We start from the raw sequence: 13938 nt of genomic DNA on the forward strand, positions 1-13938 counted from the left end.
CAATAGCACTTGGATTTATAAAAATACACACAATTATTTCTCTTACCGTCAATGTTCTTTCCAGCTTTCCAGTCACTGTACTGAAACAGTACAACACAAAGTCTTCACCAACACAATAGATCCATTCACCGCGTGGAGACAGACAGCAGCATACAAAGTCACCTCCCTCTCTTTTACCAGAGCTAAAGCTTCTCACAATCTGTAACACAAAATGGATTATAGTTGTGGTCCAAATAAGAGGTTTTATTTGAAAGCTGAATCACAGAAGAGCTGCAGTGTAAAAGGCGGCCATTTGGCCACCACGTCTAAATGAGCCCTTCAAATAAGCATTATTTTGTGCCAATCTCCTGCCAACCCCCCCCCCCCCACACAACCATACCCTTGCACACAATTTCCATCCAAATAATAATCTAATGCCCTTGTGAATGTCTCCACCACACTTCCAGGTAGTGCATGTGCAGGGTAGGTAGATTAGCCATGGTAATTGCAGGGTTAGAGGAAAACAGTGGGGGAATGTATCTGGATGTGATGCTGTTGAGGGTCAATGCAGACTCAATGGGCCTAATGGCCTTTCTGCAATGTGGGGATTCTTTGATTCTACATTCCATTGCATGATTACTCACCATATGAAAATCGTTTTGCACACATCACATTTGCTCCTTTTGCAAATCACTAAAGCTATGCCCTCTCATTTTGTTTATGTGCAGGAACAGCTTTTTTCTTTCTACTCTATGCAGCCTGCTCAATTATCAAAACCTCTATCAGATCCCCTCGTAGCTTCCTTCTCTCCAAAGACAACTGTTCCAACTTATTCGATCTTTCCTCATAGTTAAAGTTCCTAATCATTGGAACTATTCTTGTAAGTTGTCTCTGCACTCATTGCAATGAAGTCACATCCTTCCTATAATGTGGCAGCCAGAAAGGCGTACACAATATTCTAGCTGAGGTCTAAATGTGTCTTGCACAAGTTTAATATCACCTCTATGACCTTGTACTTGACACCTGTATTATTAAAGCCAAACACCATATACCTATTAACTGCTCTGCCCACCTGTCCTGCTACCTTCAATATTTGTACACAAAGAAACACACGTCCTTCCGGTCCGGCATCTCCTTCAGAATTGTACCCCTGATTTTATATTGTCTTTCAACATTCTTCCTCCCAAAATCCATCACGTCATATTTCTCTGTATTGATTTCATCTTCCATCTTTTTTGCCCATTCCACCAATTTATTTGTCCCCTTTGAGTTCTACATTGTCGTCATCACCATTTACAATTATTCTGAGTTTTGTATAATTTTTATAGAGTCATACAATATTAACAGGTGGCCATTCAGTCTATTGAGGTGAAAGTGAGGACTGCAGATGCTGGAGATTAGAGTCGAGAGTGTGGTGCTGGAAAAGCACAGCAGGTCAGGCAGCACCCGAGCAGGAAAATTGATGTTTCGGGCAAAAGTCCTTCATCAGGAATGAGGAATCAGAGTCTTCATTCTGTTCATTGAGACTACTGAATCTTTCCAAGATCCACAAGATAGTTCCACTCCTTTGCTCTTAAATCATATTCCTGTACTTTTCTGCCTCCCCCTGCCCCCAAGTATTTATGAAATTCCCCTTTGAAAGCTACTATTGAACATGTTTCCACTATGTTATTAGGCAGTGACTTCAGAATCCAACCACTCGTTCGTTCTTTTGCCAATCAAATTAAATCCATGCTCTCTAGTTAATGATATTTCAGACATTAGAAATAGTTGTTTCCTTATTTCTTCTCTCTAAAAAGCTCTCATTATTTTAAAGATCTCCATCAAATCTCTTTGCTTCCTCTGCTTTAAAGGAGAACTTTTCCAGTCTTTCCATGAGAATGTAATGCCTCATCCTTTTGATTAAAAAATCATTACATCAAATCAAATATTATCTTTAAAATAAGTAATGACAACTATTAAAACCTCAATTTTCATAGTAATTTTAAAACAATACCAGCTGATTTCATGCCTTTCCACTTAGATCATTTCGTAGAATGCCCATGACTTGAAACAAATGTGGCCCATTTGGTTTATCCCATCCCCTCTTCAACTAGTATATATTTTCTAATCCTTCCTCCCTTGTACTTCACTAGAATCCTCTAAATGCAGCTACACTATTTGCCTCAATTAAACCTCGTAATTGACATCCAGTGTTAAAATACTTTATAAGTAATTTGTCAATTGGCATTGCACCTTTTTTCTAAACATGCCATATTAACCACAATGCTTCTGCTACTTCATCACTTTTCTCCCATTCAAGCATCGTTCCTCAAGGCTTGAGAGAGGGCCTCATGACAAAGCGGTTATTTTCTTTCTTACACAAAACTAGTTAATACTAGCAGGTTAGCAGAACCATTTGAATACCAGGTTTTGAAAACAGCCTTTTGAAAACATTAACCAGACTTTAAAGATTTTCACACTTACATACTTTTGACTAACATGTATCATGCTCAATAATATGAGAAATCAAATCCAAGGAAAGGACCAGCAGAAAAAATAAAAATTGAGATTTAAGTGAAACATGCTTTAATTTCTCCTTACACTTTTGCACATCAAAAAATTTTCTGAATTGAAAATTAAGATGATTTCAGCCTCCAAAAGTGATAACTTATATGTCTAATAATAAATGAATATCCAATAATACCCGTTTCTTAAAAAGCAACCCATCATCCCATGAAAAATCTTAAATGCTTCAATTTGAATTGAAGTAATAACTATTAAGGTTATGTAAGCTTCCTTCATAGGACTGAGGAAAGTGAAACATGATACTTATTTCATTGAAAATAAATCACTACATTGATCTAGTATGTTGCCTTACCTGTCCCTGCATATTCATGATGACTACTGTATTTGACCGATTACACACTACAAAATGTTCAGGATTCTTTGGCAGCAGGTGTACGCTGTTCACTGTGATATCAGTACCAGCAGAGCTGCCCAATGACTTGAAGGTATTTGCACACTCTGTTGTTTTCACGTTCCAGATCTGCAAGTGAGGTGATAAAAATATTTCACTCGACTCAAAAGAGATCAGCCTTTTATTGATTCAGCATGTGGAAACATACTGTTGAACATTTATGGTGCTCATTTTTGTGTCAGCCACATAGATCACACAAATTTTACGATAAACAATTCCAAATGATTTGAATAAAATAATATGGATAATTTAGAGTCAACTTGAAAACTTTAGCTGTATCTTCTCAATTCCAACACCAGAAGCATGTAATACCTTTGGCCTAATAGCACACATTAACCAGACTTTAAAGGTTTTCACACTTACATATTTTTCACTAACATGCGTCATGCTCACTGATATTATTTACATACCTTTACACTACCATCCGATGATGCACTTAAAATGTAATGTCCATCTTGTGTAAATGTTACTTCATTAACGAATGATGTATGACCTCTAAATTCCTTTAAGGTTTTTCCAGACTTCAGACCATGAATCCTACCAAAAGATCGAATATTCACATTATATTTAGACATCAGTACAGTTACCGTCTCCTCAATGTGGACCATAAGGAGGAGTAAGATTTCTGGAAGAGTCGCAGCAGACAGTGGTCACTCCACATTGTGATAGGCAGGCAATTAGGAGTGCAGGGGAATGAGTGACCATTCGCCAGAAAGAAAGGAGACAGAATATCCAGGAAACCCAGGACTCCTTGGAGCTGTCTGACTGGTATGAAATTTTAGATGTCTATTTAGTTAGCAATATGACTGAGTTGGAGGTGAATGAATAGAGGGAAAACCACAGCACCATGGTGATTGAGGCCACTCTAGGAAAAGAGGCTGGTAACTTGATTAGGTAGTAGTAGTAGTGGGTATAGTTCAAGGGATATACTGTCTAGTTTGAAGCTGGGTTTGAGAGTCCTGTATGGTCTATTCCCTCAAATGCAAGGGTTCAGGACATAACAGAATGGCTGGATAAATTTCTAGAAATGGAGGGTGAATAACCAGTGGCTGTGGTTCATGTGGGAACCAATAACATAGGGAGGTATAGCATGCATGACTTGCAGGATCAGTTTTAGGAGTTAGGAAATAGTTGAAAATCAGGCTTTCCAAGATGGCAATCTCAGAGATACTACCTATACCTAAGTGGTGGAAGTTGTAGCAAAGGTAAATCAAGGAGGTAAATTGAGGGATGGTGTAAAAGAGAAGGGGTTTATGGGTTTATGGGGCTTTGGGATCACTTTTGGATGTTCAGAAGTGATCAGCTTCACTTGGAGATAGCTGAGAGGGTAAATACTGCAGTGGGCTTGGATCTAAACCTATGAGACTGGGGGGGTTGGGGGGGGGGGGGGGGGGGTAAGTTCCCTAATGGGCATAGTTTTGGAAGTACTAGAGAGGGCAAAAAAGAAAAACAGACAAACAGATAAAAAGAAGTCAGGGAAGACTTGAGTGTTGACAGTGAACAAGGAAATGGTTCCTTCCAGTGGGCATGGAAGAGGTAAGTATGTACGTAAATAGTATGTATGTAAAATGTATGTCAATTGGGGAACTGGAACAGAGATTGCTCTGGGGGATATGACAAAGTGGCACGGACAGATATGTGGCTCAAATCAAAACAAAACTAGATATTTAACATCCCAAGTTATAAGGCTTTTAGTAAAAACAGGGTGGGTGAAAAAGGAGGAGGTATAGCAGTTTTGGTTAAAGGTAGTACCTTTGCCCTTGAAGATGAAGTTCCTGAATCAGAATCTATATAGTTAGAGGTGAGAAACAGGAAGGGAATAGCGACCTTATGGAGAGAATGTAGAAGAGGACATTTGTAGGCAGATTACAGCAATTTGCAAGACAAGTTGGGTTGTGCTAGTGTGGTGTAAAATTCCAAGCAGTGGAATGTGGTGAAACGGTTAAAAATTATGTCCCAATACATGTGTGAATCTAACCGGAATGGAGGTGTTGCTTAGTCCCGTGTGAATCTTATTACACACCTCCCCGTGTGAATCTTCTTATCTGTATGTAACCAGAATGGAATGTGTTTTTTAGCCTTGCTCTGCTGTTCACATGAATGTTTATATCTGGAAAAGAGTATATCAGCTGGAAAAGTCTCCAGTTCGGTGAGTCTGCTCCAGGGTTACGTTTAACCGCCGAGCGTGGGTTGTTGGCAACCGCTCTACGAGAACTGACGGCTCCCAGTTCCGGTAACATGTAGAGTGAGTATAAGCCAGACCCGTTGTGGCGACGCTGCGGGGAATAAAATGCCCATATTCTAGCAGACTCGCCTCTTGGTCGTTTGTTCTGTGTCAGACTACTCTCCTACGAACCTGACCTTGAGAATTTTTTAAAACATTTGGCGTAGTCGGCAGGATCAATCGCAATTGAGGAGAGATTTTGATACAGAACAATGTTTTGGAAAAAGACTAAGAAACCAGAAGAACAAACTGTGGAGGTCCCGACCGTCCCGGGATGGCATGGATGTGGGCATGTACGTGGCAGTTTGTTTGAGGATCCCAGTCCTGCCGAAGAACCCCTTGCCTGGGGTACAGCGGAGGATGTGGGCATGTCCAAAAAGCTGAAGCGGAGTTAACAGAATTGAATGGGATTGAACTGAACTGAACTGAGTGGAACTGAAGTGAATCAAATTGAACGGAACAAAATGGAACTGAGCTAAATTGAATTGAAATGGACGGAACTGAATTGAACACAATTGAATTGAACTGAACAGACCTGAACTGAGCTGAATTGAACTACACTGAATTGACTGAACTGAAATTAACTGAAACGAATTGAACTGAATTAAGCATAATGTAACACATGTATTGGGCCAAGCAGTGGAATGTGGTGTAAAATTCCAAGCAGTGGAATGTGGTGAAACGGTTAAAAATTATGTCCCAATACATGTGTGAATCTAACCGGAATGGAGGTGTTGCTTAGTCCCGTGTGAATCTTATTACACACCTCCCCGTGTGAATCTTCTTATCTGTATGTAACCAGAATGGAATGTGTTTTTTAGCCTTGCTCTGCTGTTCACATGAATGTTTATATCTGGAAAAGAGTATATCAGCTGGAAAAGTCTCCAGTTCGGTGAGTCTGCTCCGGGGTTACGTTTAACCGCCGAGCGTGGGTTGTTGGCAACCGCTCTACGAGAACTGACGGCTCCCAGTTCCGGTAACATGTAGAGTGAGTATAAGCCAGACCCGTTGTGGCGACGCTGCGGGGAATAAAATGCCCATATTCTAGCAGACTCGCCTCTTGGTCGTTTGTTCTGTGTCAGACTACTCTCCTACGAACCTGACCTTGAGAATTTTTTAAAACAGCTAGCCAGTGATTTCAATTACCCAAGGGTAGATTGGGAAAAAGGTAGAGGGTTGGAGCACAGAAGGGGAGAACTTTCTTCAATGCATGCAGAACTCTACAGTGCAGTCCAGGCCCTTCGGCCCTCGACGTTGCGCCAACTTGTGGAACCAATCTGTAGCCTTCTATCCTACACTATTCCATTCTCACCCATATATTTATCTAATGACCCTTAAAGTTGGCAAGTCTACTACTGTTGCAGGCAGTGCATTCCACGCACCTACTACTGAGTAAAGAAATTACCTCTGACATCTGACCTAAATCTATCACCCCTCAACTTAATATGTCCTCTCACGCTAGCCACCACCAACTGAGGAAAAAGGCTCTCACTGTCCACCCTATCTCACCTTCTGATTATGCGTCTCAATTAAGTCACCTTCCAACCTTCTTCTCTCTAATGAAACAGCCTCAAATCCCTCAGCTTTTCTTCATAAGATGTTCCCCCCAATACTGGGCAACACCCTAGTAAATCTCCTCTGAACTCTTTCCAAAGCTTCCACATCTTTCCTATAATGCAGTGACCAGAACCATACGCAATACTCCAAGTGCGGCCGCACCAGAGTTTTGTATAGCTGCAGCATGATCACATGGCTCCGAAACTCAATCCCTCTACCAACAAAAGCTAACACACCGTATTCCTTCTTAACAACCCTATCAATCTGGGTGACAATCTTCAGGGATCTATGTACATGCACACCAAGATATCTCTGCTCATCTACACCGCCAAGAATCTTACCGTTAACCCAGTACTCTTTATTCCAGTTGTTCCTTCCAAAGTGAATCACCTCACACTTTTCCACATTAAACTCCATTTGCCACCTCTCAGACCAGCTCTGCAGCTTATCTATGTCCCTCTGTAACCTGCAACAGCCTTCAGCATGATCCACAATGCCACCGACCTTACTGTCATCTGCAAATTTACTAACCTACCCTTCTATGCCTCATCTAGGTCATTTATAAGAATGACAAACAGTGGTTCCAAAACAGATCCTTGTGGTACACCACAAGTAACTGAACTACAGGATGAACATTTCCCATCAACCACCACCCTCTTTCAGCTAGCCAATTTTTGATCCAAATCGCTAAATCACCCTCAATCCCATGCCTCCATATTTTGTGCAATAGCCTACAGTGGGGAACCTCATCAAATGCCTTACTGAAATCCACATAAACACCATCTACCATCTTCATCCATATTTCTTTTGTATTTTTTTAATTGAAAAAGATTTTGAATTTTTTTTACAAATTATAAAATTACAATAAAATAACAATCTTATAGCATAACAACAATAATAAAAAAACTACTCCTCTACTTCACAAATAAATTAAAGAAAAAAATCTACCCACACTACAATTCAATAAATAATGAAACAAAATAAAAATAGATTGAGCCAAGTTAAATTTTAGCACTCAGTGCAACCCCACCAAAGCTCACCAACACCGGGAGCATCAGTTGGCATAACCATATTTATTCAGGATTCTTCCTCTCAGGGGCCCCCGGCCTGCCAGACACAGTCCTGGCAGCTACACAAAGACCCAAACCAATACAACCAACAAGTCTGCGTCTATACAGTTTAGAAAGGGCCGCCATGTTCTATAAAAAAGTTGCGTTTACTGGTGTACCATTCTTGTAAGTAAGTCTAGGGAGAACTAACATGTGCCATCCCAAATGTCCCGGGTGATTTTCTGATATCCAGCTCATCAGAATGCTCTTCCTCGCACAACATGAAAGAATATTAAACAGCTTCTTCCCATGCACATCTGAAGACGGCAAATTCAGCAGACCCAAGAGGAGGAATACCAGATCTACCTTGATCTCGGTTCTCAAGATTGCTTCGAAAACACTCGCTGTCGCGCCCCCAATACCTACGAAGCTTGTGGCAAAACCACAAGCAATGAGTAAGAGTGCCAATATCTGTTTCATATTTAGGACACATTGGAGCGGTTTCTTTTTTAAATTTCACAAGCCACTTTGGAGCCAAATATAGACCCTGTGGAGAACCTTCAGTTGCATAGCCTACGCTCTATTACAAATTGAAATCTTCCTCATGTTCTCCCAAATATCCTCCCGTTCTTCTGATGAGACCTCCACACCCCCCTGATAAAATTCACTCGGAAATCCAGTTAGACTAGGTGCTTTACCACTTTGTAGCTGAGTCACCGCCTCCTGTATCCCTTGGATTGTCAGAGGGGCATTCAAAAGAGACGCCTGCTCCATTGTTACACCTGGGAGGTCCAAGTTCTTAAAAAAGAACTCCATCTTCACCAACTTGTCCTCACAGCCCCCTGACTGGTACAACTCAGAACAGAATTTCCTAAATGTCACATTAATCTTTTTGGAATCACAATTAAAAGTACCAGCACACTCTCTGATGGACGTGATAGATTGGGGGGCACTCTTCTTACTGGCCAGATATGATTAGATTAGATTACTTACAGTGTGGAAACAGGCCCTTCGGCCCAACAAGTCCACACCGACCCGCCGAAGAGCACCCACCCAGACCCATTCCCCTACACCTAACACTACAGGCAATTTAGCATGACCAATTCACCTAACCTGCACATCTTTGGACTGTGGGAGGAAACCAGAGCACCCAGAGGAAACCCACGCAGACACGGGGAGAATGTGCAAACTCCACACAGACAGTTGCCCGAGGCGGGAATTGAACCCGGCTCTCTGACGCTGTGAGGCAGCAGTGCTAACCACTGTCCACCGTGCCGCCCTAGATATGCCAGGTATCAACCCGGTTTATCACCATGCTTGAATAACTTCTGTTTCCCAAAAGAGATCTCCCTCTTGGCTGTCTGAGTGAGCGCAGAGTTCAGAGCAGCCCTGAGGGCTATAATCCACTACAACTTGGTCACAGACGGCCTATCAAAGTATGCAGCTTCGGCTGCATTCAAATGGGCCACAAGCATACGCTGGTGCTCTCCCCTCTGCCGCTTCCGGGTCGCCAAGTAAGAAATAATCAAACCCTTTGCACAGGTCTTGACAGTCTCCCAGAGCACCGACGGGTTACTGGCATTACTCGAATTAACACCCCCAAAACAATTTAAAATCACGCGAAAAGTATTCAATAAATTTACTGTCCTTCAGGAGAAAAGGATCCATGTGTCAATGTTGCAAGCCTGTCCCACTGCCTCTAGCCTTAACCTCCAGATGCACTGCCGCATGATCAGAAATGGCTATGTTCCCAATTCGCCCATCTGTTTGGTCACCATCTCGAAGAACTCAATAAAGGTTTGTGAGGCACAACCTACCCTTCACAAAACCGTGTTGACTATCCCTAATCAAGTTATTCCTCTCCAGCTGATTATAAATCCTATTTCTTGTAACCTTTTCTAACACTTTACCCACAACCGAAGTAAGGCTCACTGGTCTATAATTACCAGGGTTGTTCTACTCCCCTTCTTGAACAAGGGGATTACATTTGCTATCCTCCAGTCTTCTGGCACTATTCATGTAGACAATGATGACAAAGATCAAAGCCAAAGGCTCTGCAATCTCCTCCCTGGCTTCCCAGAGAATCCTAAAATAAATCCCATCCGGCCTGGGGGTGTATCTATTTTCATATTTTCCAGAATTGCTAACACCTCCTCCTTATGAACCATAATCCCATCTCGTTTAATAATCTGTATATCTGTATTGTCCTCGACAACATTGTCTTTTTCTAGTGTGAATACTGATGAACACTTCCCCTATCTCTTCGGACTTCATGCACAACTTCCACTACTATCCTTAATTGGCCCTAATCTTTCTCGAGTCATTTTTAAAGTCCTGATATACCTCTAGAAAGCTCGAGGGCTTTCCTTGATCCTACATGCCAATGACTTCTCATGTCCTCTGTCCCCTACCAGGATACAGCTGCACTGGATCTGGTCCTAGGAAATGAACCAGACCAAATGGAGAATGTCGGAGTGGGGCAGCAGTTGAGAAACAGCGAGAAGAAATTTAAATATTAATTTGGGAGAAAAATAAAAACCAGTCAGCAATTAGGATCACAGACTGGAAAAGGGCAATTTTAGGGATCAGAAAATTGAACTGGAGGAGGTTGACTTTGGTGGATACAAAAAGTGGACGAGAAATGGGAGAATTTCAAAAGAAATGAATAGGTGCATGCTAGTACATACCCATGAGAAAAGGAAGAAAGAGCAAGGAGCCGTATGATTCACTCCAGAATACTAATAGCAATAGAAATCAGGAAGAGAGGCTAAGGCTGGAATAAGGAAGCTGAAAGGAAGTATGAGGAAAGGATGCGCAGGCTGCACTAAAACAAATAGTGAAATGTTCTTCAAACATACTAATATTAAATCAGTGAAGCACAGAGTGGGGCCCATAAGGAACAAGCAGGCAAAGCTGTTCACTGAAGTAAAGAGTTTGGCAGAAGTATAAATGAAAACTTTGCTTGCCTTTACCAAATTAGAAAATGGTGACAATGACCTATTTGAGAATGTGAGTATTGAATAATTGAGTAGTACAGCAATTGATAATGAAGTGCTAAAAAGGCTGGCAGCACTCTAGGTAGAGAAGTCGTCACGCTGGGATGGGATGGAATGCATCCTAAATTGCTGAGGGTCAAATTGCAGAGCCACTGACAGAAGTTTTCCAGGCCTCTCTGAGCACAGGATTAGACCCAAGCGACTAAAGGATTGCAAGTGTGATACCGCTGTTTCAGAAAGGGGCAAAGGATAACCCATGAAACTGTAGACTTGCCAGTTTTAAATCAATAGTGGGAAAACTGATTAAACTGATGGGAGAATACAATATGGGATAAGGTTAATATACATGTAGAGGAAAACAAGTTAATACTGCACGGTCAATATAGCTTTGTCAAGGGCTGGTCCGGTGTGACAGATTTGCTTAAGTTATTTGACTAGATGGCACAGGCAGTGGATGAGGTTAGTGCTGTGGATGTTGTATATGTGGGCTTTCAGTAAGCATTTGATACAGTGTCACAGGGCAGGTAGGTTAGAAAGTTAGGAATGTTTGAGACTGATGAATCCTTGGTGACATGAATTAGAATTGGCTAAAAGGAAATAGAGTGCCTGTATTGATAGGCACTTCTCAGAGTTGAGACAAGTTGAAAGTGGTGCTCCCCAAGGATGGGTTAAGACTCTTGGTTTTTTCTGATTTAAATTAAAAAAATTGGATTTCTCCCTTCTCCCAGGGGCATGGAGAAGGAAGGAAGAAAGAAACAAAAAGCATTCCATCTCTGCTGACTCATGCCTGTATATGCTTCTCATCTATCAGATCAGTAACTTGAATATGGCCTTCAAATCGACATAGCATATAGCATACACATCTAATTCATATTGCATTGCAACATTAACGCCCTGTATTCTACGAGTTGGGGCTTCCCAAACTATGGGTCACTGCCCCAAAGGGTTTGACAGTTGAAACTTTGGGGTTGCAAACTCAGGACTAGTAATGGCTGCTATGGAGCTCTGGATCTTAAAAGATTAGATCAGATTAGATTCCCTACAATGTGGAAATAGGCCCTTCGGCCCAACCAGTTTACACCGACCCATTTCCCTCTGACTAATGCACCTAGAACTGTGGGCAATTTGACATGGCAAATTCACCTAACTTGCACATCTTTGGACTGTGGGAGAAAACCGGAGCACCCGGAGGAAACCCACACAGACACGGGGAGAATGTGCAAACTCCACAGTCAGTTGTCCAAAAAATGGTGAGTTAGATCTAACAGGCCAAATCTAGGGGCCTGATTATTGTTCTTAAGAAAAAAGGCAGTTCTTCTCTAACGCTGTAATTGCATTCCAGCGAAACTTCACTTAATAAAAATAATGGGACCGATGGGAAAAGTGGAGTTAGGGATAGACCAGCAAAGAATATCACTCATGATCACTCAAAAATCAACCAAAAAGTTTAACACAAAGTATAGCACAGCCTGAATGAAGGCATAAATTAGATTTATCAACAAAACAAACATGAATTTAACACAGCATATTTGAAAAATATTGTTAATGCAGGGACAGAGGGTCATGATGGTGGTAAGGTAGACTCCCTCATTCCTGTTAAGCAAGCTATATAACATTCTCTCCTTACATTGCATTCACCACCTGCAATTTTATCACCAGGACACTTCTTGTTAACATTCTTGTCACAATGCCCCTCCAGGTTTTCAAAAAAAAAAGTGATAATCTAGGAGTAGTGTATCTTTCACAGGAATCTGCTCAAGGCATCTCTCTCAGAAAGCTGCTCCCTGAACAGTAGTACCTCTCACGGCAGCTCACATCAGCACATGTGCAGAACGGCGCAGAGACTTCGGCGCATGCGCAGAATGAAGCGCACAAAATGATTACAGCTGGAATCACACTATTGCAAACAAAGATAATCGTTTTCAAAAATACCATTCCTTAATTCCTCACCGACATTATAAGCAAACTGCGCCACGGAATGTGCATTATCTGAGAACCACCTGTAATTGAAAGGGTTTTTTAAAAAAAAAAGAATTTGAATAAAATAACTTTTCCCCCCATAGTGCTGATCTCAAAAGGTCTTTGACCCCACTTTCTCCATCCTTGCTCTGAGGTCCACCTTCTAACCTGTCTCAAAGATCAAAACACCCTCTACCTGCAATTCTGTTCTCACTGGTCCATGCTCTCAGCAACTTGCAAGCTTCAAAATGGGGTCTCAATGGGGAAAAAAGTTTGAGAAGCACTGTTCTAGGTCATCAATCTTAGCCCTGCCTTTTGTGATTAAAATCTGAGAGTACTAAAAATATCCCAATTTATCAAATTAAAATACATCTCACCGAATGGTCTGATCAAAGGAGGCACTGAGAATCTGACTACTGTCTTTGGAGAAGCTCAGGCAGGTAACTCCCTTACTGTGAGCACGTTCAAATCGGCGTAGGCACTGACCACTCTGAATCTTCCACACCTGTGGAGCAACCAACAATTCTGTTAGCAATTTTAAATTTATAGTACAAAAATCCTGTAATTGAAAACCATCTTTTCCATTCTTGTTTAGAAAGAAGTGAATGTGGTTGACCCACACTCTGCTGCCTCCACGTTGAGAGGGAACTAAGGTTAGGGGTAGTGAAATCAGCACTACTGAGGAGTTTGGAGGTCAAGTTGCAGCTGTACAGAATATTGGTTTGGCCACTTTTGGAATATTGTGTACAATTCTGGTCTTCTCCCTATCAGAAAGATGTTGTGAAACCTGGAAGGGTTCAGAAAAGATTTACAAGGATGTTGCCAGGGTCGGAGGGTTTGAGCTATAGGGAGAGGCTGAATAGGCTGGGGCTATTTTCCCTGGAGCATTGGAGGCTGAGGGGGGAACCTTATAGATGTTTATAACATCATGAGAGGCATGGATAAGGTAAATAGACAAGGTATTTTCCCTCGTCCAGAACTGGAGGGCATAGATTTAGGGTGAGGGGAGAAAGATTTAAAAGGAACCTAAGGGGCAATGTTTTCACACAGAGTGGTGCGTGTATGGAATGAACTTCCAGAGGAAGTAATAGAGGTTGGCATAATTACAACATTTAAAAGGCATCTGGATGGATACATGGATAGGAAGGGTTTAGAGGTATATGGTTCAGGTCCTGGCAAAAGGGACTAGATTAATTTAGGATATCTGGTCAGCAT

General features: G+C 41.6%; 1 protein-coding gene across 2 annotated transcripts in view; it reads right to left on the bottom strand.

Annotated features, from left to right (window-relative positions):
- The window catches only part of smu1a (SMU1 DNA replication regulator and spliceosomal factor a), a 30728-nt gene that overhangs the window by 497 nt on the left and 16293 nt on the right, over nucleotides 1–13938 (bottom strand). For both annotated transcript variants that reach the window (XM_043716305.2, XM_043716296.2), the window contains 4 exons: nucleotides 13101–13228; nucleotides 3349–3475; nucleotides 2840–3007; nucleotides 47–199 (listed from right to left, as the gene is read on the bottom strand). In XM_043716305.2, coding sequence (XP_043572240.1) covers nucleotides 47–199; nucleotides 2840–3007; nucleotides 3349–3475; nucleotides 13101–13228 — 576 coding nt within the window. The remainder of the gene's footprint in view (nucleotides 1–46; nucleotides 200–2839; nucleotides 3008–3348; nucleotides 3476–13100; nucleotides 13229–13938) is intronic.

The sequence above is a fragment of the Chiloscyllium plagiosum genome, unplaced genomic scaffold, assembly GCF_037043375.1.
Source record: "Chiloscyllium plagiosum isolate Xiang-an unplaced genomic scaffold, Cpla_swu_hap1 HiC_scaffold_2, whole genome shotgun sequence".
Classification (NCBI taxonomy): domain Eukaryota; kingdom Metazoa; phylum Chordata; class Chondrichthyes; order Orectolobiformes; family Hemiscylliidae; genus Chiloscyllium; species Chiloscyllium plagiosum.